The 22,459-nt window shown below is 44.3% G+C and overlaps 2 protein-coding genes across 2 annotated transcripts in view; one reads left to right on the top strand and one right to left on the bottom strand.

The window, feature by feature from the left end:
• Positions 1 to 1,715: 1,715 nt before the first annotated feature.
• bmp3 (bone morphogenetic protein 3) lies at positions 1,716 to 8,161 on the top strand. The gene is made up of 3 exons (XM_042100030.1): positions 1,716 to 2,423; positions 3,183 to 4,081; positions 5,252 to 8,161. The coding sequence occupies exons 1-3, from the start codon at positions 2,138 to 2,140 to the stop codon at positions 5,441 to 5,443; spliced, it is 1,377 nt and encodes a 458-aa protein (XP_041955964.1). The 5' UTR covers positions 1,716 to 2,137; the 3' UTR covers positions 5,444 to 8,161.
• Positions 8,162 to 8,585: 424 nt separating this feature from the next.
• The window catches only part of prkg2 (protein kinase cGMP-dependent 2), a 31,377-nt gene continuing 17,503 nt past the window's right edge, over positions 8,586 to 22,459 (bottom strand). The window contains exons 9-21 of the mRNA XM_042099994.1: positions 21,603 to 21,697; positions 20,738 to 20,806; positions 20,176 to 20,274; positions 19,176 to 19,320; positions 18,574 to 18,710; positions 16,324 to 16,413; positions 15,553 to 15,694; positions 14,719 to 14,882; positions 13,820 to 13,942; positions 12,401 to 12,463; positions 10,918 to 10,984; positions 10,660 to 10,694; positions 8,586 to 9,621 (exon numbers count right to left, since the gene is read on the bottom strand). Of these exons, the coding sequence (XP_041955928.1) occupies positions 9,249 to 9,621; positions 10,660 to 10,694; positions 10,918 to 10,984; positions 12,401 to 12,463; positions 13,820 to 13,942; positions 14,719 to 14,882; positions 15,553 to 15,694; positions 16,324 to 16,413; positions 18,574 to 18,710; positions 19,176 to 19,320; positions 20,176 to 20,274; positions 20,738 to 20,806; positions 21,603 to 21,697 (1,602 nt within the window). The 3' untranslated portion in view covers positions 8,586 to 9,248. The remainder of the gene's footprint in view (positions 9,622 to 10,659; positions 10,695 to 10,917; positions 10,985 to 12,400; positions 12,464 to 13,819; positions 13,943 to 14,718; positions 14,883 to 15,552; positions 15,695 to 16,323; positions 16,414 to 18,573; positions 18,711 to 19,175; positions 19,321 to 20,175; positions 20,275 to 20,737; positions 20,807 to 21,602; positions 21,698 to 22,459) is intronic.

Raw genomic sequence — 22,459 nt, forward strand, 5'->3', positions numbered from 1 at the left:
GGCTCTTCCAGGTCGTTGCTGTAGCCACCAGATTTTTTTTTAAACCCTGATTATAGGCGTCCCCTTAAAAAAAGGTCCCTGAGCCCAGAGCTGATTTTATCAAAGAGGAGGTGGGGGGAAGCATTTAATTAGACAAGAATAACAACGAATGAACGATCTTTTAATGGGTTCCTTTTGCAGGCTTTGACAGTAATGTGGGGGCGCACGCCTCTGTGTGTGTTAATTTTTTTCTTTTTTTTTCACACGAAGCTGCATGACAAATAATTATGGCCATTGCACACGCACGCACACATACTGTCAGTAGTTGATTCTGGAACCGGTTTGCTGGCATGCTGGTCAGATCTGTACAGATCCGTCCAGAATTCCGCTGCTATTGAGGATCTCATCCTCGCCCTTCCTAGCGGCGAGTCCACCTCTAAATTCTCACATTCCGGACGGGTTACTCAGGACTTTACTTTTGCAACCCATCTGACCGCCTCCCCACCCGCTGGCAAACCCACCCCGCACCACCGCACTAGTGCGTCCCGGTGTGTGGACTAATCACAGAGCAAACCCTCCGTAAGCAGGCTGGGTGGCGGTTCACGGGTCGCTCCGTCAAACACGTTTTAAAGTCTTTTGGCCTCAACTCATTGATGTGGCGATGGAAGTGAGGAAGCTTACCACTGCAGAAGATGCACACATGCTGACGCGCGCGCACGCATACACACACAACACGCAACATGTGCCAATCCATGACCAACGCATAATACACGGAAAGTGGTTTAAGCCTTAGCTGCTGGAATGCGATAATAAAGGTTACGATAAACGACGATAAACGCATTATGAATAAACGTGAATTAGTTTCTGATCTATAGAAAAAAATCAGAGAAATAAAAGTGTTTATGTTGATTATTCCTTAGGTACATTTGTAACTTAACAATCACTAGAAGTTATGTGCGCAAAGCAATGACATATTTTAGAAAAGCATCCGATTCCTATACATGTAACTCAGCATTCAAACAACGAATGGAAGTTACACAACTACATTTGAATTGTGTTCTATAATAGAAGATCCCTGTAGTGGGGTTCTGTCTGGCTGCGAGTCAAATAGCGTGAGTGAGAGTGGCGGTATTTAAAGCCTGCGCATGGATCTGGCGTGTAGGGGATGCGATGGGGCATCCGGATCAGACCGTCATGTACAGGATGTGTGTGCTTAACTCTATTGAACTCGAGTAAATGGGAACGAGAGCCGTTAATGCCGCCAATAAGCCACGGCATTCATCACGGCACACCAGACGCACAGCTTTGCTGTGAAACATTTCACGGATCTTACCTTCGGCCATTCCAAACAGTAGAAAATGAGTCATGCCATCGCTCACTGGGGACGTTTTTATCATGCGTCTGGTCTGGCGCTAAGACAGCGAAAAATATATACTGTTACCTTGGCTAGAAGCTGTTTTAATTTCAATCTTGAGCTCATATATATCTTTTAATTGTATAATCACAACTATAAAATTCATCTTAGAACCAGAAGACTCTTACAGAAATATATATATATAGGGCCTATATATATATATATATCGTTGATGCTAGAGATAATCGTGTGCGCGTTCATGTTAAACCATAAATATAATAATCCAATTTCAAAGTGCTCTCTCTCTCTCTCTCTCTCTCTCTCTCACTCACTCTCAGTACTTCTCTCCCTCCCTCTCGGCCCCACTCTTGCGCGGTTTCCGTGTTGGAGAGGAATACCCAACAGCTCTCACAACCCCTATATATTACAAGCACAACGCGCTTTACTTTCTATGAAAGCTGAGAAGGGGTGCGATTGGCTGCTGGTTCCGACATCAGCCCATAGTTAAGATACAAAACCATCGGGACTACCCCGCTGGACCCCTACAGTCAACTGCAAGGTGGAGGACCTCAATTTGCACGAACATCCCCCGGCGCACGGACGCTCACAGGATTTACAACACTTTTGTGTGCGAGGAGAGTTCACCATCTTCACCCAAGGGTCTGAACTTCTCCAGTGCTATCGTCCTGCCCGGGTGATGGTTTCTCACACGACAGTCAGCATTACGGGGACTTTCTCTGCAGCGACAGCCTAGAGGAACTTTGATTTTTGTCAACTCACTGCAGTCGGACTGATAACCGAAGCATGGCGAGTTGTCAGCGTGTGTTTGTCCTGCTTCTTGGATGGAGCTATCTGTACGTAGGATACTGCGCTCGCTTGAAAGAGCATTTTACGGGACTCTCTAAGGACTTGGAATTGGGGCTCTTCATGGACGCTCAAGACAAGGACCAACACGCCAAAAAAGCCGAGGATGACCTGAGCCTACAGGACACGGTGTCCGAACACATGCAGATGTTGTACGCCAAGTATAACCAGGCAGGGTTTCCCTTCAAGGACGGGAATACTGTTAGAAGTTTCAGAGCGCATTTGGGTATGTAACACTTTCTTATGGCCTTTGTGACGAGGTTGTAAAAGGTCAACGTTTTACAGTAAATGTGCTATCCAAACGATATCCCTGATTACGATATTTCGCAGGCTAGTTGTTTCACGGCCGTCTGACACTGAAACATTTGTAAGACACTGCAGCATTGCTGAGCTGCACTTGTTTGTCTGCCGCACAAGTTGTGGATCCACCTGTTGATCGTCGAAGCGTAGGGGGAAGTTAAATGGAATTTCCAGATGCATATTGTGAACAGCGTGGCATTACCTCTCCCCCATAGGCTACACTCATTTAACTTTTTATATAATTTGTAATATAATCCATAGAATTTCCTTTTTTAATTATTATTACACAACCCCTGGTCTATTGGGCAGTTTTATATAGGAACACTTAACGTTTATATTATTTTAAGTGATAGAAACACGATATGTAGCCGTCATGTTAACTATGCATAGGATTTGGTGCATGGATTGAGGGATATCTGAGACTTTTAAATGCATTCAGTCACTGCGGTTGTAGTAATTCGGTACTGCAAGCACTTTGTTACCAACACAGGCAAACCCACCAATATTTTAGAAAGTACTGCTCTCTACTGGTAGTCTTTGGCAATGCAGATGTGAGGAAGCACACTGTATGATTTAAGTGTAAACCTCCACCTGTAACTTGCTTTTGTAACCTCCTGACCTGACCAAATGGTAGCTGAAGCCCTTTCTTTATTTCTAAAGTGGTGATATATTTTTTTCTAAACAGGGAACATCAACAATAGGCCCTTGCAGATCTTCAACCTGACGTCCCTCACCAAGTCGGAGGAAGTGCTTTCGGCCACCTTGCACTATTACATCGGGGACCTCCACAACCACACTCACGGCTGCGTGCGACCAAAACACTGCCCTCGCCAGGTCCTGCGGCAGCGAGGGCACGTCCAGCTGGGCATTTGGAGTTTTGCTTCCGTTGCCAATAACACTAGAACTCTTGGCCACTTCCGAATAAATGTTTCTACAATGTACAGGGACTTCATCTCGTGGCAGTGGAAGGACATTACGCGCGTGATTAATCAGGCCAAACACCATGACGAACTCCTCATTGGTGTTGATATTAATTCGCAAGGCCGAAGGCCATGGAAACAACTACTGTCAGACCGTACACCTTACATTTTGGTCTATGCCAATGACTCGGCCATATCCGAGCCCGAAAGTGTGGTATCAACGCTGCAAAGACACAAAGCCACGGTCATTCCGGGACTCCACCGACTGGGACTTAACAACCGTAACGTCACGACTCATACACGGAGGAGAAGGTCCGCAAATATCCTCCTGCCTTTACAGAACAACGAGCTCCCAGGCCCAGAGTATCCATATGATGTTACTGGGTGGGACGAGACGAGTCCGTACGACCCTGTCGAGAGCAAACCAGCCAAGAGGCCACGTAAAAAACCGCGCAAAAACCACCGACACAAGAACCCGCTCCTACAGTTTGACGAGCAGACCATCAAGAAGGCGCGCAAGAAGCAGTGGAATGAGCCGCGGAATTGCGCGCGCAGGTACTTGAAGGTGGACTTCGCCGACATTGGCTGGAGCGAGTGGATTATCTCCCCGAAGTCATTTGATGCCTACTACTGCGCAGGCTCCTGCCAGTTCCCAATGCCAAAGGTTGGTCAACATAGGCTACAACACGTTTTATTGCTTAGTCCGCTCCTTCCAGTCTTCCAATGTAGGCCCATTTTCTCTCTCTCTCTCTCTCTCTCTCTCTCTCTCTCTCTCTCTCTCTCTCTCTCTCTCTTTATGTGTGTGTTTGTGTGTATGCTAAAAGCGTCTGTTGTTAACGCATGTTTATTGTCACTAATAACTGTGAAATGTCGTGGACCCGAGTGCGCAAGCTGGAACGTAAGACTAAAGCGCCACCCTGTGGTGTCGGTTTGTAATGCCAAAAGATCAAGCTCAAATCACAGTGACAAACTGAGCATGTCAGCGAATGAAAACATTTACCGAACAAGATGCTTGTGCAAAAGCTGATCTTTGATGTCTAGTGAGATAATGTTTAGCATGCATTTAAAAATGTCAGTGACATCTTATACAGATTGCATGAATTGCTTTCTTTTGCACGTTGCCTATATTAGTATCCCCATGAGGTGACCTATGTTGTTTATGAATTTGTCAAATAACATTTCTTGTTTTTGTTCATTTAAATGAAAGAAGAAAACATTTCAGCAATTGAATGATCAATACTGTCTTATTGTTCTTGAATGAAAATATGAATGAAAAAATAAATAAATAAGAATATTAGTGTTGGCCTAGTTAGTGGCCACAGGTCAGACCATACAGTCCCTGTGAAGGAGTCTGGTCACAGTCTGTTGCCTTCAGCCAATTTTCCTCATTCTGTTGGTGATGTTCATCTTGTTTGTGATTTGGAAACTGAACTGGTTTCTAGTCAAATAGGGTTTTTAAATGGTGAGAGGTTTTATAAGGTCTAGACAGAGGAGACTTCAAAGCCTTTGTTTGCTTGCTGCTTATGTGTGATAAACATGGTGATGAACAGCTACCATAATAAAAAAAAAGTCGGTGGGCATGTAGTATTTTACTGAAATTCCTCCAAGTCATGTACGAATTCCAGACCCTATACCGATCCAAGTAGAGTTCAATGAAATACAATGTGTAGGTTTAATCAAACTATCTCAATCAATGCCGGTCTCTTTCTACAAGCACCCTCTGTCTCCTGAATAATGTTTGTGTCTTTAATGTGTTATTCATTATCAAAATAGTGTTGTACAGACCTGTGACTGAGGATTGACCTGTCTCTCCCCCTCTCTTTCTCTCTTTCAGTCTCTGAAGCCCTCCAACCATGCCACCATCCAGAGCATTGTGCGGGCAGTCGGGGTGGTGCCGGGCATCCCAGAGCCCTGCTGTGTCCCTGAGAAGATGTCCCCTCTCAGTATCCTCTTCCTAGACGAGGACAAGAACGTGGTGCTGAAGGTCTACCCCAACATGACCGTGGACTCCTGCGCCTGCAGATAATGAGCCACCTACCCACCCACCCTCCCTCCTCCCACACCCCTCTCCTCTGTCCCCCTCACCACCACCACCTTCAGAAAGTAATGAGCTTCCACCCTTGAACTTCCACCTGAGGCTGCCCTGGACCTTCAGCCTTTCCTGATGTGTTTGGGTTCCTCCATTGGCTTTGGGCGCCATGGGACGTTCACTCAATGCAGGAGACACAGAGAGACTGCAGCCCGCAGCCCACAGTGGGATCCCCCAGTTACTCCACCTGCGACCTGAGACTGAACCAGGCGTTGTCTGTGGAGACGGTGAACGGCCCGAAGACTGTGTTGAGTTTTTGACCGGGGTAAGATATCACCTCTCCTCAAAGACTCAAACAAGTGCCTTTCAAGTCAATAACTTACGTTTGGTTGGGAGGAGACACTTTGACAGAAAGGATCTTCACCCAATGGATGGACACAAAATTCCTTCCACCCACTCAAAACCTTGTAGTACCCTGACTGACATTCTCAGCAGTGTAGGAGACACAGTGTCAAGGAGCTGAAGGTGCCAGCCCAGACCAGCGTTCTCATGGAGAGGTTGATGAAAGTGGAGTTAAGGCGGAACAGTGGTGACACACAATTCAACAGCTTCCTCTGTATGTTTATACCGTTGCCTTGTCAACCCCCAACGCAAGATCTGATCCCAGTATCCATACGGCTGCTATATACAGTATACATATATACATATATTTAAACTGAGAGGCCAAAAATATGTGTTTAATGGCTGTTTTGTTTCTTGTTGAGTTACGTGTGCTGTCATGCATTTTCCTTTGCCAGGAACATGTGCATATTGTATGTTATTTTTATTTTGTAACACACAAACAGTGACTTATACATTACTACATTGCTTAGTGCTTCAAAGTGGCCTTTATGTCATCTGTACATGGTGTTACAAATAAGAGGTTACACAATCGCTTATAATATTTTAGTAAGTACTTAGGGGTACACTCGGGTAAAGTTTCTAATTAGCAGTTATAGGGGTAGTGTATATCAATGCATGTGTACAGAGAAAGTTATAAAAGGAATTGCATCCATTGAGCAACGATGTACATGGATAACTTTAGGGAAATGTGTATTATTTCACTGTTAATTCCAGTCCTTACAGAAAGTGCTCATAGTCATTCTCCATCTATCTGTCTATAGTATGGCTACGAATCTCAGTATGTATGGCCAATATTCAGCTGCTTATTGCATAGTTATATGGCGTCCTCCTCACAGGCCTGTGTTACGAGAGTTATCGTTGACTTATGGCGTAGTGTTCAGTGTTGCTTGTGACTGGGCTTTTTCAGATACCCACCCTGCAGTGTCGTCTCACAGTCGCGGCTGTAGTGTTCAGCACTGTATATGACTGCATGCACACCTTACATTCCAGTGTACCACTATCACAAGGCAGTAGAGTAGCAGCTGGGGTGAACGTAAACACGCAGACGTGATGACAGGGGGTCTTGTGTGCCAAGGTTCATTCTATGTACTGTCTCGTGCAAGATGGCAACCGCCCTGTTAACAGCTTCATTGAACAGGACTCATTCTTATTTGTTTACTTAGTGCTATGGAAGGTGATGGAGAGAATTGACTAGAAGTTTCACCAAACATCAAACCAAAGAAAGACAATTTGCAGGAGTATTTCTATTGAAAAAAACTTTATTCATGCATCATATGTGAGCGAGACAGGTATTTATTCAGAAATGGACTCTAGATGGTAACTTTTTCTTTATTGTATTTGTATATTCGAACTGTACATATTGTCAACTACATGATTACTGTGATATAACTGATGTTTTCTAAGAAAGTGCCTTTAACAGATGAATATGTCAGCCATTTTAAAGCTAGGTTTATGTCTAAAGCCACTTACATTAGGTTTGAGCAAATACCTTTTACAATGATTAAGAAAATTAAATATTTATTTCTTTTCCATTTAAAGTTGACATAACATTTCTACATCAAATATTACTTAAGTTAAAAGAGGGTGACAATTTGTTCCTCTGACCTATATAACTGACAATGTTTTAGAAAACACACGTGTAGTGTATATGGAGATTTGGTATCTGTTTATAGTGAACTATTTGCTACTTCGCATGGGATCTCTTGCAGTAACTCCTGATTATGTGTGGTATTGAGTGGACTCCCACTCATAGACAGGCATGAGCATTCAGAGCAGAACTCTCTATGGAAAATTATACAACTTTATTTAATATATATAAACATCACATTATAGAGCAAGAAATATAGCCAGAACACTCCTCTAATTTGTATATTTCTATTAAAGAGCTTCCTATAACACAATGTATAATCTATTTTGTAAATGATATGTCGGAGGCAAAAGGAATTGCTTGTATCATAAGCTTCATAAGAAAGTATATTTGTATATGGAAATGACCTTCAAATGCATTTATTTATTTTCTGTTAATTGCATAATTCCCTTGTCTTGTTTTTTTTCTGTCATTGTCACTAGATCTCTGACATGTAGCTTCCTGTTAGATAGGCTCACATGTGGCCTATTACAGGAAGCCTGCAGGGCTGAGAAGGATACAGGAAATACAACCTGTGACTTTTTGACCTTTAACCCATGGAACCGTGGAGGTCAGCTCTGTTGTGAACGCCTCTGTGTTAGAGTCTTGCCCATGTAAAAGATCAGTCCTCTGCAAAGACTATTCAAGTCAATACATTCAAATCAATAAAGTTACATATGAATACACGGCTGCCTTTTTGTTGAATCTCTCCGTTTGTCAGACATGGAGCCTCTGGTCTTCCTATCTTCCTTGAGCTCTGTGCTGCTGTACATCTCTCAGGCTCTGAGGGTAACAGGCCAGAACTGTCTCTTCTGTGTCTCTTATCTTGACTACAGGATTATGGAGAACACCTCCTCCATAGTCACACAAATCTAATGCTGTGGTTAGTGTAAGGGCCAAACCACCAGCAGTTCTACTGGGTACTGTAGCATTCTCATGCACTCATGTGTTCAGAGTCATTTAGTCATGTACTCTCATTGCAGTCAGGTAGCCTACTCATACATTCATACACATACTGTATATATCCATACACATATAGATTGATAGATAGATAAATGGATAGTTCATAGATCATTGATGTGTTTATTGTAAAAACATTTACAGCAGGGCTATAGCATTGTTTCACAGCTTTTCTTAATTTAGTGTTTAAAATCTGTGTGTAATAGCTTAAAAACACAAAATTTAAATAAATCACAGTTAGTTACTAGTGGGATCATTCTGTGTTTGATACGGACATTAGATCTTAGGAGAGCACAAAACTTATTGGCACAGACTAGAGACTAGACACAGAGGTCAAATTGACAAAATATGGTGGCCTGGCACAAAGTGTGTTTAAATAAAATAAAAAATACAACTAAAACATAAGATCTGTGGCTTACTGCTGAGGTTCCACTGGGTCGCTCACTGCTCAGAGAACCACGAATGAGTAATTTCAAAATATTTACAAAGTACAGAGAATTCACAAAGTACACATCTGCCATGAATGAGCCCTAGGTTATATTGTATGTGCACTTAGCCCGTCATCCTCATGCTGTGCTCATTGATTGGTAAGACAGCCATGTGCTCTTTGTTCAGCGTTAGTTCCTGTTGAAGAATGTGAGGACCTAGCGAACTCCAACTTCTCGATGAGTATTCTGATGACTGGTGAGCAGCACAGGTAGGCTACTGTGTAGAACATGCAATGATGTTTTTATTGAAGTAGAATAGTCTACCCACAAACTGTCACTAAGTAGGTCTGGATATTTTGCAGTTGTACGTGCTTTGTTGTTTTTTTTATTGTTTGACTAAGGCACGCTCCATGCTGCTTATGCAGAGGAAGTGCATGGAGAAGATCGGCTGAGGTTCCAAATACTCTGAAAACAGTAAAGAGACAGAGAAGCCCAGAGTTCCTCCAGAGCAGATGAGACTGGACGCTGGACGCCAGACCCTGGGCAGGGTTGGGTCAGGTCCTGCAGATGAGGCTGGATGCCAGACCCTGGGCAGGGTTGGGTCAGGTCCTGCAGATGAGGCTGGACTCTGGGCCCTGGGCAGGGTTGGGTCAGGTCCTGCAGATGAGGCTGGACGCTGGACACCAGACCCTGGGCAGGGTTGGGTCAGGGCCTGCAGATGAGGCTGGACACTGGGCAGGGTCGAGTCCTGATCTGGGCTAGAGTCAGATAAGATGCTGTCTGGGTCACACTAGCGTCAGACGGTAGAAGTTTTCTCCTTTTCCCATTTCCCTGCTGTCATTAACACATGGCGCACGCATTCACTCACACTCACACACATGCACACACATGCACACACACACACACACACATACACACACACACACACACACACACACACACGGAGATAGAGAGACATACACACACGCACGCACACACATACACACAAAGTCTACTTTTCCCCTTTCTTCCTGAGACTAAAACTAATAGCATTGGATGTACTGTAATCATCTTAGCTTGAACTTACTGCACTTGTTAAAACACCTGAATGACCTGGAGACTTTTTTAACGTTGGTTCCTCTTTTTCGTCTCTCTCGCTGTACTTATCTGACGTCTGAGGTCTCTTCTCCCTCTCCACCCTCTCTCCCTCTCTCTCTCTCTCTCTGCATCCCTCTCTTCTCCCTCTCCACCCTTTCTCTCTCTCTCTCTCCCTCTACATCCCTCTCTTCTCCCTCCCCACCCTCCTCTATCTCTCTGTATCTCTGTCCATCTCTCTCTCCTAACAGTCCTGACATGCTATCCTCCATCCCTGAGAGCATCCTTTCGAGAGTCCTCTAAAGGCTGTGAGCTTGGAAAAGACTTTAGAGCAGCCCTGTGATGTGTAGAGTGGTCCTGGGAAGTGACTTCAGGCTAACGTCCTGCGGACCCTTGTCTGTTTGGGATGCCTCTCAAAGTGGACATCAGAGTGACACAGAGCCGTCGTGACAGCTCTTGCTCTGGCTGTGTCCATCCTTGACACGAACCACACACTCCATACACACCCTGCAGTGCCGGCCTTCATGGCCACTCTTGACACACTTACACACTTAGATCCACCCAAAGGTTTTTAAGGGAGAAACACACAGAAAGAGAGATAGAGAGAGAGAGACAGAGAGAGACAGAGAGAGAGACAGAGTGATGACTAGACCAAACACTTTCAGAAGTCGATATCCCAGCCAGACACCTCGTCCGGTGGGATGTCTTCATCAGGTGGATACGTGTCGAAATAGCTGTGGTCTGTGGGTCCCATCAGCTGAAGAATAGATAGTGAGATGGGGCGAGAGAGTGAGAGAGAGAGAGAGAGAGAGATAGAGGGTGTGTGTAAGAAAGAAAAAGAGAGATATAGAAGGAGACAGAAGTAGGGGAAGAGACAGCGTTACAGTAGCATGGCCAAGCTGCAAAAATAACAGATGTGTTTTGATGTGGTCAGACTGCTGATCCACAGGCAGCTGGACACTGGCCCGCGCTGTACTAACCTCTCTCTTCAGAGGGGATTTCAGGGTCCGGTTTTTCAGCCCAGACCAGCTGAAGCCACTGAACCACCTGAAACACAAACAGGGGCTCACTCGCGCTGACCTGAGGTCAGTGCACACATTATGTGTGTGTGTGTGTGTGTGTGTGTGCGTGTGCGTGCGTGCATGCGTGCGTGTGTGCATGTGTGCGTGCCTATGCGTTTGTGTGTGCACGTACGCTTCTGTATGTGCATGTGTGTGTGTGTTTCTGAAGTCACTAAACCATCTGAAACAAAAACAGAACCACACTCACTCAGGCAGGCATTGCACGAGTGCATTTGTGTGTGACTTGGGGTCAGTGAAGACATGTGGACATTAAGGCGGGGAGATCAGGCTGCCGGCGTGACGGGCCTGACCCCACATGTGCAGGCTTATTCTGGGATGTATCGTCGGGGTGAGCCTGGGTCATGGCTGCATTTACATTTCCCATAATTCTTCTCCAAATAACACATCAGCATTCCTGCACCAGCGAGCAGCCAGGGGCGCGGAACCCCAGCCACAAGCATTTTAGAAGAATCAGAGCAACACCGCAACCGAGATATACAGCTGCAGCTATAGCCGGATGCTCCACTGTGTGTGTGTGTGTGTGTGTGTGTGTGTGTGTGTGTGTGTGTGTGTGTGTGTGTGTGTGTGTGTGTGTGTGTGTGTGTGTGAGAGAGAGAAAAAGTGTGAGAGAGAAAGAATAATTTGACAACATTGATATAAATGGGTGTGTGTGTGATTGCGATTGAAATGAGTGTGTGTGTGTGTGTGTGTGTGTGTGTGTGTGTGTGTGTGTGTGTGTGTGTGTGTGTGTGTGTGTGTGTGTGTGTGTGTGTTAGGGGTGTGTGTATGTGTAAGGTGCATGGCCAGGGCAAGTTGGTGAAAAGGTGAACATTGGTCATTGGTGAACACACACACACACACACACACACACACACACACACTAGGCCCCAAGGCCTCCAGGGCAGGAGATCTTGCACAGATGAAAGGGATGAGATGATGGAGAGAGAGGAGAGGAAGGAAGAGGAGAAGAGAAAGTGAAGAGGAGAGGAGAAGAGGAGAGAGGAGTGGGACACGTGCGGGTCAAGATCATTATCTGACCATCTGTTCACTTTTAGCCCATTATTCAATTACTACCCCTCTGAGTGCCACCCCACTAATGCACTACAGCCCCGGTCACGAGAGCAGAGGAGAGGAGAGGAGAGGCCAACCTGGGGAGAGACAGGCCTTTTGGGGAGGGGGGGGAGGAAGAAAGAGAGATTGAGAGATGGAAAGAGGAAGAGGGGGAAAGCTATTTATTTAAGAGAGAAAGAGAGAGGAAGGGAGGGATGCAGAGAGAGAACAAACTGTGGGTACAGACTAGAGAAGAGAAATGCAGACACATTGCCTGTGTGAGCGGGAAGCGTGGGCGACAGCAGGAACAGTGCTGTCTGTCTCTCTCTGTCTGATGTCACGCCTGTCTCACCTGTGCTTCTTGATGTCTGTGATCCCATTCTTCAGGTTGCCCAGACGCTCAGATGGGTTCTGCCTGCCGTCGGGGTAGAAGGCCACAGAGAGACACAGTCACAAAGAGCAATACTGAAGCTCCTTCATGACTGATCACTTTTGCAATATTACAAAGCAGTCATTTTGTCCTGTGCGTTAGATCACATTGACATCACATTTCCACTCCAGTGTGCTTGGTGTGTGAATGGCTTTGCATGTGTGTGTGCAGGCCCGGGGTGGGTAATCGGGAGAATCAGGAGAATTCCCGGTGGGCCGCTTCACTTTTGGACCGGTCAAGGAAAAACATTGACATCTGCCACGTTAGTCTATCTTCTCTTAAAGTAGGCCACTCACGTTCCGCAATCTATGCCTGACACCACAGCCTCTGCATGGGTTGTAGCCTACCATGTGACGGAGTTCTCCCCTCCCAAAAAGAGTTGGTTGGGTCCATATAGCCCGTCATTTCCAAAAAGTTTTCTCAGATAGGCCTACCAATAGCCGGGCTGGCCCTACCGTAGCGATAAGCTTCAGGGAGGATGGATGGCATAAAGAGGCCAGGAGGGACTGAAAAGGCCAGGTAAAAAAAGAAAGGAAGGCATTGGAGGAGGATGTTGCCAAATGTGCCAAGCTTCCAGATTTTTTTCTAAGACAGACACTGGCAACTGGTAAGAGAGATAGCAATTGGACGTTATAGTGTTGTCAACATATTCGCAAGCAACTTATCAAATTAATTAAAATATTACCCTTTTTGTGTCATCCAACATTGCGAATAGACTTTGCGAATATTTTGCAAATATTGATAACAAAACCTTGATCTGTGTGGCTATGCAGTAAAAATTGTAGCCTCATCAGCCAGTCCCTGATGATGATGAGCCCAAAATTAGCAATGAGGAGGCCATGAGGGACAAGTAGAGAGGATAAAAGAGTAAACAATATGACTTAAAATTATTTAATGTAAGAATCAGTAGGCTATATGACAGCAGTAATCTACTAGCCTGACGAGCCAGACCCACATCCCCTGGCTGCAAATTTGCTGCCGCTAGGGTGCGTCTAGATTTCTAGGCTAGTAGTCTACATGATCAACCTATATGCCTTGTTTGTTCAGAAGTGAGTGTAGTAAAGGAGTAGCCTACATCACCAAACACCAATATGATGATGGCATACCCCACGCTGAAAAACATGTAAACATTAGTTCAATATGCCTGTGTGTGTGAGAGTGTTTGTATGTGTGTGTGTGTGTGTGTGTGTGTGTGTGTGTCTGTGTGTGTGTGTGTGTGTGTGTGTGTGTGTGTGTGTGTGTGTGTGTGTGTGTGTGTGTGTGTGTGTGTGTGTGTGTGTGCTGTGTGTGTTTCTGTCTGTCTGTGTGTGTGTGTGTGTGTGCGTGTGTGTGGTTGCGTACTTGCACAGCTTGCGTATGAGGTCCGCTGGCCTCTTGGTGATTCTCTTGGGGAAGTCCAGCGACTCGATGCCCCTCAGGATGAAGGTGTAGGTGATCATCTGGTCCGAGCCTGTGAACGGAGGACTAAGGACAGCACACATGCACACATGGGTCTGCTTTCCCCTTCTGGATCAGGTTTAGTCTTAACTAAATAAAAAAAAAAAACGACTTTCCGCCTCATCCTCATCTTCATCATCAACAAGAACAACAACAAGATTACAGCATCACCACGTCATTGCATCATTGTCATCATTGCTATGAGAGCCCTTAAGACAACTACATCTGTCCACCCCGCTGAAATGAAGTTTCATTAATGCTAGAAGGCGGTAGTAGACAGACTGCAGGTCCTCTGGAACAGCTGGTTGTACCTACTGTACCTACCCCCCCCCCCCCCCCCCCCCAAACATACACACACACACATACGCACACACTTCATCATTTTTGCATCAAATTGCTGCATGTCTCTCAGCCTCTGACCTGAGCCCATTAGTGTAAAATATTTAAATCCAGAGTTAAAGTGTCACCAGATTATGTAAGACAGCTGGTAAATACATTTAGCAAAGAACGATGTGTCAATATTTCTTGCATTATTATGGTGTACATGTTTGTCTAGGGTGTAAAATTGTCTCTTGATACACATGGAATGACAATGAACAAAATGTTGTTATGTGAAGTCTGGGAAGAGACAATGATGTCATGAAGGATTTAGGGTACAAGTCTTGAAACGGCTGGTGCTGCATAGCTAGTACTTATCATTTATCATAATAGTTTTGAATTAGATTAATATTCTAGAAATGTTGTGATCTCACTATTGTTTCAGTGAGAGAGAGAGGGAGAGAGGTGAGGCTAGGACCACTGACCTTCCCGTCAGGATCTCAAACACCAGGATGCCCAGGGACCAGAAGTCTACGCTGAAGCTGTGGCCCTTGTTCAAGATGATCTCGGGGGCCACGTACTCGGGCGTGCCACAGAACGTCCATGTCTTCTGGCCACACTTCATCTTCTTAGCAAAGCCAAAGTCAACCTGAGGAAGAGGAGGATGAAGAGGAGGGGGGCAGTGAGGGGGCAAGTGAGACATGAACCGGCAGTTTCCAGTGCTTCAGTGGACCGCACATACATCCCTATATTATAGAGACTATTCAGCCTCAGTTAGAGTAATGTTCAATGAGAATACTCATTACAGTAACTACAGCGCCATCTAGTGTGCAGATGTAGATGTGTTGTATGATCAAGCTTGCCTGCTTTCTGTCTATCTGTTTGTCCTACTGGGTTGAGTGGACACAGCTAGTTTGTCTGATGGCTGCTGGGCCCATAAAAGGGCTATCTGGGGAGTGGACATCCTCCCTCTGTACCTTCCAGCACACGTTGTTTTTTTTTGTTTGTTGCTTTTTTATGCATACAGTAGTCCTGACTCACATTACACTTTTGTTTCTTATCACTACACATATCCTGATAGTATTTCATCTTTTTGTCTATTCTTCTTTACTTAAAAATATATGTTAATTTAAAAGTTGTATGTGTGGTGAGTGTAATAAATTGTTACATTAAAGCACAATCTGTTGTCATATTAAGAATCATATTATTTATCTCCTCATAGAAAACATGCAGTAATTCCATAAGATTATTGCAACACTGATAATGAACCAAAGCTTAAACTAACCAATCAGTAAAGAGCAAATGGCCAAAGCGCCTACCAGCTTAATGTACCCCTCTGCATCCAGCATGAGATTCTCTGGCTTCAGGTCTCTGTAGATGATTCCCTTGTGGTGGAGGTAGTCAAAGGCTTCGGTCACACAAGCCACACAAAACCTGGCCGTGTGCTCATCAAAGCTTCCCCTGGGCACGGATGGGGCAACATCAACATGAAATCAGTATACACTCAGCTCTAAATCCACGCTAGCACCTGCTTACGTAATCCCAGATGCGCGGGAAGTGTAGCGGTTAATAGATGAGCGTCTAAATGAGGAGGCAGAATTATGTATGCATGTTTCACATTAAAACAGCGGCTGTCAGGCCACATTATGTAACATCTAGAAAGGTGGAAGGTAGCAGAGTGGTAGGCAACTGAGCTGCCTGTCTCTCCCTTGAATATAAACTGTGAGCTAAACTGCCAACTGCATACCTATATGTCAGTAGACTATAGGGTTACACTTTACTTGACAGTATCGACATAAGAGTGACATGACACTCTCATGAATGTGTCATAAACACGTCATAAACATTTATGACATAACGCTTCTGTTATTAAGTGTCATTTGTTTTTTGTCATAAGAAGTTAGGTTAGGATTAGGTTTAGGTTTAGGGTTAGGGTTAGGGTTAGGATATGGGTTAGAGGGTAGGATTATGTGTTCATGACAGTGTCATGTCACTCTTATGTCGATACTGTCAAGTAAAGTGTTATCGACTCTAGTCTATTCTGTCAGCATCTAAATCAACCTAAAACTGTATTTGGTGCGTGACCATACCGGTCCCTGAGGAGACTCCAGATCTCGCCTCCTAAGCAGGCCTCCAGAAGCATGTACACATACTTGGTGTCCCTGTAGGTGCGGTGAAGCCTGGGGGTTTAGATAGATAGATAGATAGATAGATAGATAGATAGATAGATAGATAGATAGATAGATAGATGGATTTAGTTAATTTAGGAAATGTTTGCAAATGTAGGGTTAAAGAAACACCACAGCAAACAATGCATCTACTATGATGCAAATGTTTCATGAAGCTTGATTTAAATCACTATCCACCTCATTGTATAAATATCATTTATAAATATATAAATAAACAATGCAAAAAACGAAAAATAAATTATGAAAAGATGCGTGATGACAGAGCCCCAGTGGAGAGCTCCACACGGGGAAGGAAAATGCTCAGCGGTGGCCTCTGTGACCCCCTCCACACACACACACACACACACACACACACACACATTCATATACAGGCAGTAAACACACGCACACACACACACACACACACACACTGAATTGTTTCTGAAGGCCAGACAAATGGCTTTAATATGAAGTCTGGAGAACATGAGCTACCAACTCAATAAGCACACCTCACAGTCAAATAGCCAAAGCCCCAGGAGTGCCATGTGTTGGACTAAACCCAATGATCAAAGACTCATGATTGAGTATTCAATCAGTCCTATGACACTGTCTCGTTATATCAACACTGATGTGAATTCTAAAGCTATTAGAGACCCTGGGCCACGTTAAGGTTAGGGGGGAGTGCTTCTGTATGGGACACTCTGCTGCCCACTCTCCATGGTTGAACTATTGACTTTGGGGAGGTAAATGCACATGGAATGTGTGACATGAACAGATGCTTAAGGTTGATATGCATCCCCATAGAGTAAAATTAAGAGAAACGTTTACTGTAATTTCACACCTGTTAACCGAAGTTTATACACATTTAACAAAATTTCTTCAGCTACAGGCCTAATATGTGGGCCAGGATATACAAGGGAATGCATTTCTTTTCTTCGTTCACCTTCCTGATTGTCTTTGGTTATGTGTGTACCACAGCTGTGAGCCATGTGGCATTTAGTTTCACGTGAAGCAGTGAGCCTTTCAGTAGATTGCAGTCACTATGTGTGACTAAGGCTATCTTTAGTATGAGTATTATTAATGTGATAGTAGCATTATGACATACACAATGCAACAATGTAATATGCCAAGCTTATTCATGACTACTGCAAATGTCATGGAACAGAATGTGCCATATATCATTCAGAGGACCAATATACTTTTTTAATTGACTGCTGTGAATAGGAAACAATGGCTGCTGCTGCACTGGTGATGGGTTTTTTGCTTCTGATTAGCATCTTTCATATCATTACACAATAAGTCAATTAACTGATCATAAAGGAACTTCTTTATAATCGAAAGTCAGAACGTAAATATTGCTACATTTTTCTTAGCTGTCATGAGCTCTCTCTCTGCCTGGTAACACACGCTGATTGAAGTCTGACCTCCACCTGTTCCTGCTCTGCTCTGCTCTGCTCTGCCTCACCCTCGTTACCTACCAGCTGCACTGCATTCACCACTCATCATGCCCTGTATATAAAGCCTTGCTTTTCAGTCCACACTTGTCAGATCGTCTGCAACCAGCACCAGTTACCTGCCTGTTTTGGAAAACGCCTCTGACTCTTTGCCTGTGATCCCGGACCCGCTCGACTACTTCTGTGTTCTCCAGCCCCGGTAATCTTGACCTGCCTTCCGTCCCTCTTCTACGAATACCGCCTAGTCCTTGACTGTACTGCTGCTTCGTTTCAATTGCTGTTGTGTGTGTGTTTCCCCCAGGACTTCCCGGATCATCCAGCTCCTGCCATCGCTGTTCGGCTACTGGGGGAACACACACACGCAGACTCTTGGAACTCCTGTACCCCCCCCGGAACCCCTGAAACCCCCTTAACCCCCAACCCTTAAATAAACTTTTGAACGTGACGCTTTTGTGGTCCTCGTCCTGTTTGGTGTCTGACATTAGCGCAAGCCAGGAAGCAAAGTAAAGACAAGTAAAGTAATTAAAATGAAATATTATGGCAAGTTTATTTTCTAGATGAATGAATGAATTCAGACAGGTCAAGCAGGGAACAGATTAGAGCCCAATAGATGAAGAAAACGGAATTTGACATTAAAATGGACCAAGGGTGATCACAACAGCACGACCACTGGTCACGTGAAGAGAGTTGGCTCTGATAAATGGAGTTATGAACCCACTTGATGATGAAAGGTGAGTTGACCTCTGTCAGGATTCTCCTCTCTGAGTGGATGTGCTCCTCCTGCTTGTTCTCCACCACGTGGGCCTTCTTGATGCGCTTCAGGGCGAATGTCAATTCCTCGTTCTTCACCTTCACCTGTGAGACACACCTGTCTCAATCATCTCTGAGCCAATCACCGACCTGGGTTTCACTTTAAGATCAGTGACTGGCAGATACCAGCTAAAACAAATGTGAGGCATTCATTCCAAGATTCATGAATGCATGGAGGAAATGTTTGGTAAGAATGTGTGTGTATGTGTGTGTATCTGTGATCTGATAAATAAACACTCATGGGCAAATGTGTTTCTGGGACCCTTTCTATTTTAAATAGTTCGGGATACTATCAGTAACAACTAGGGCATTCATTTTATACATTTACCTCTGTATAACTGTGAGCTGATGAGCAATATGTACTTATATGTAGTTAGTATGAAGTTTATGGCTTGTATTAGTATCATGTTGCCATGTCTACTTGCATGAATAATGCACTAAAAAGTGCTGCTCAGAATATCATGTGACATGTTAATGTATGAATAACACTCTAAGTTGACCCACTCTCACCAGTTCCACACGTCCGAAACCACCGACCCCCAGTGTGGTGATGACCTCAAGGTTGCTGAGGCGAGGCGTGGGGCTCTGGTCGGTCTCGTTCAGCTCGATGAGCCCAGGGGAGAGGGGAGGGCTCTGTAGCGAGGGGGTCAACTTCCTGTGGGACAAGGAAGGGGTGGGTTGCGGGGGTTAAATTTGTTGAATGTTATTTACACTCATTTACATTCTCAGGAACACAGGAGTAATGTGGAATCTGACATTTGGCTTCGTCAACAACACCCATAAAAATTTCACACAGAAAACTGCGATGAAGGGTTCTTTGTTCAAACACTTTGGAGTTTTTGTCCTAATAAGCCATTTTTGCTGACTGAAATGGGTGCACTATTATATGTGAGTATAACATGCATGTATACCCCTAAAAAATGTTCAATTAGAAATGTTTATGTACTTATTTATCCTATATAACATTGTAATAAAGGCTTTATACGGTAAAACCAAAACAAACACACCACTGCATATGATTTTGGTAGAACATGACTGGGTTTTACATCTGATAGAAATGTGTGGTATAAACTCAGACCTATCTATATGATGAATAGTTAATAACACTCATAAAGGATTTATGTTGGGCATCATACTGTATGCATCCTATGTGGATCCATCAAGTGAATCATAGACCTATACCACACCGTAACAGTAATACGCGCATTAATATTGATACTTGTATGATGGTACACAGCTACTTTGCTATGAGGTTTTAAATAGGCGACACCTCTATTACCTTTAGCGCTAACATAAAAAACAGTTTTACCACAGCTTCAGTGCTAATATCAAGTAGATTTAACACTAACATGCAATAGCTTCAGTGCTGATACCCATTAATGACGGCGATACCTCTGAGTAGCTTCAGTGCTAACATATGCTAAGGTTCAGTGCTAATATCCAGTGAGTTCAGCACTGACATCAAGTAGCTTTAGTGCTAGCCTTCAATAAACCATCACCGGTAACTTACTTAGCATGCCTCTTCTTGTCATCTCGGTCCAGTATCTCCACATAGCCCTGTAGATATTTCTGAAGCTCACTAAACGTCCCTACTGTCTGATTGAAGGTTCTAGAAAAGAAAACCGATATGTTCAGGGCATTTTTAATAATTTAGGAGATAAACAACTGGCTGTGAGGTAGCACTACTGAAAAAAGAGAAACATAGCCAAACGTTATAGAGCAGAGCGCTGAAGAAACTTTTAACTTGACTTGCTTGTGCTTTCTGCAATGCAATGATTGACAAAAAAGAAGATAGATGACAAATGATAAACTAGCCAAACAAAATAACACTAATGGTGCATTGAGACACGTAATGAGACAAGCCTTGTGTGGCATATCTGAGGTGAAAGATACTGCATAGTAGCGTAAAGAATAGTGTTAATAGATACTAATAGTGTTGATAGAAAATAATGACATGAATAGCAGTAAAAGAACATACCTGAATAAATCATTGATTGAGTGGAAGTGTAATAAATGAATTGGTTCTGTACATCTGTGTGTTCTGAAACAGTCAGGGTGGGGTGGGTACTTACTCTCGGTCAATAACCAGACATTCCAATCCATCCTCGTCTGCAATGATATTGGCTGATCTCACATCATCACTGCCCCAGAGAGGAAGAGGAGACAGACAGACAGACAGACAGACAGACAGACAGACAGACAGACAGATAGACACACACACACACACACACACACACACACACATGCCCATCAGTGTCCAGTCACACATGTAAATACCATTTGAACCCCACACACAGAGACAGTGTGTTTAGACACTGAGGCATGTCACTCTCTCTGACAGGTCAAAGGTTAATCTGCTCATTTTGTTCCTGAGCCATTAGGTCAGGCTGTCTGGCCACACCAGTCAACCCCATGGTCAGGGCTTAAGAGATGGAAATGGAACAGCAGTTTTTGAGAAAGAGGAGAGAAGAAGGGAGATAGAGAGAGAGAGAAAGAGAGAGAGAGAGAGAGAGAGAGAGAATGGAATGGATAGAAAAAGCTAGAAAGGGAGGAATGGTAGGGACTAGTAGAGAAGAGATGAAAGGATGTGTGTACAGAGAAAGGAGGGACCTGGGGCCGGGGGGGGGGTGGGCAGGTAAAAAAAAGGAGGAATGTATGTATATGTATGAGGTGGATGAATAGATGAATAGAGGAAGTAAGGGATGAATACAGAACTGAAAGATGGATTGTGTGGACTGGGGAAAGAGGGGGTGCTGTCACCTGATCAGTACATTCTCCCGAAAGTAAAAAGAACAAGAGGAGTCGGGGACGGGGAGATGAACAGACGTATGGGGTGGAGGTATAGAGAGAGGGAGAAAGAGAGGAGTGCATTGGAGAAAATGTTGGCAGAAAGGAAGGGAGAAAAGTTAGCTTTATGCAAGGGGTGGGGGGTATTACCTGATCAGTGCTTTCTCCCCGAAGTAGTCTCCCTTGTGCAGCGTGTTAATGACCTGGGGCTCGGAGTGGTCCTCCGTGCTCTGGGTCACTTTCACCTAAAGCACACCAGTGTCCAATTTACACACATGCATATGAATGGACATACATGTCACAGAAATAGTTTTTATTTCATCAATGAAGGTTGATTGACAACACATACAGGTACGGTACTGTATTTACACCTATGTGTGTGTGTGTGTGTGTGTGTGTGTGTGTGTGTTTCAAAGACTGATTCTAGGTTTAAATTTGCCTTTTTGTTTCTAATAATACATTGTCAAAAATTAAATAGAGAACTGTATGTTTGCTATTAAGCATTTCACAAATCTGTTATTAAGCATTTTACACAGACTATACACAAACACACACAGCCATGTGCAATAATCTCTTTGTCATCCCCCATTACTGGCAGTGATTTCCTGAAACCCTGCCCTTCCAGGGGTGGAGGTTGGTGATGACAGAGCCCCAGTGGAGAGCTCCACACGGGGAAGGAAAATGCTCAGCGGTGGCCTCTGTGACCCCCTCCACACACACACACACACACACACACACACACACACACACACACAAACAGAGCTCCTGGTGGCCAATGCTAATGGGTTTATTACACCCCCAGACCCACCGGTCGCCTGGGTGGCACCGTTTCCTGCACTTAAGAACATTCTTATTGAGAGGCAAACACACACACACACACACACACACACACACACACACACAGGCAGACAGACAGACAGACCGTCAGACAGACAGACACGCAGACACACACTCATCTAGACACATACACATTCATCATAACAGCTCCCTACACACACTCTAACAGA

This window comes from Alosa sapidissima, chromosome 8 (genome assembly GCF_018492685.1).
Source record: "Alosa sapidissima isolate fAloSap1 chromosome 8, fAloSap1.pri, whole genome shotgun sequence".
NCBI classification, from domain to species: domain Eukaryota; kingdom Metazoa; phylum Chordata; class Actinopteri; order Clupeiformes; family Clupeidae; genus Alosa; species Alosa sapidissima.

What these genes read in the sequence shown, in the direction of transcription:
- bmp3 (XM_042100030.1), top strand. Translation starts at nt 2,138, where the DNA reads ATGGCGAGTTGTCAGCGTGTGTTTGTCCTGCTTCTTGGATGGAGCTAT. An exon ending in AAGTTTCAGAGCGCATTTGG is followed by an intron (nt 2,424 to 3,182) that starts GTATGTAACACT and finishes TTTTCTAAACAG; the next exon opens with GGAACATCAACAATAGGCCC. An exon ending in GCCAGTTCCCAATGCCAAAG is followed by an intron (nt 4,082 to 5,251) that starts GTTGGTCAACAT and finishes TCTCTCTTTCAG; the next exon opens with TCTCTGAAGCCCTCCAACCA.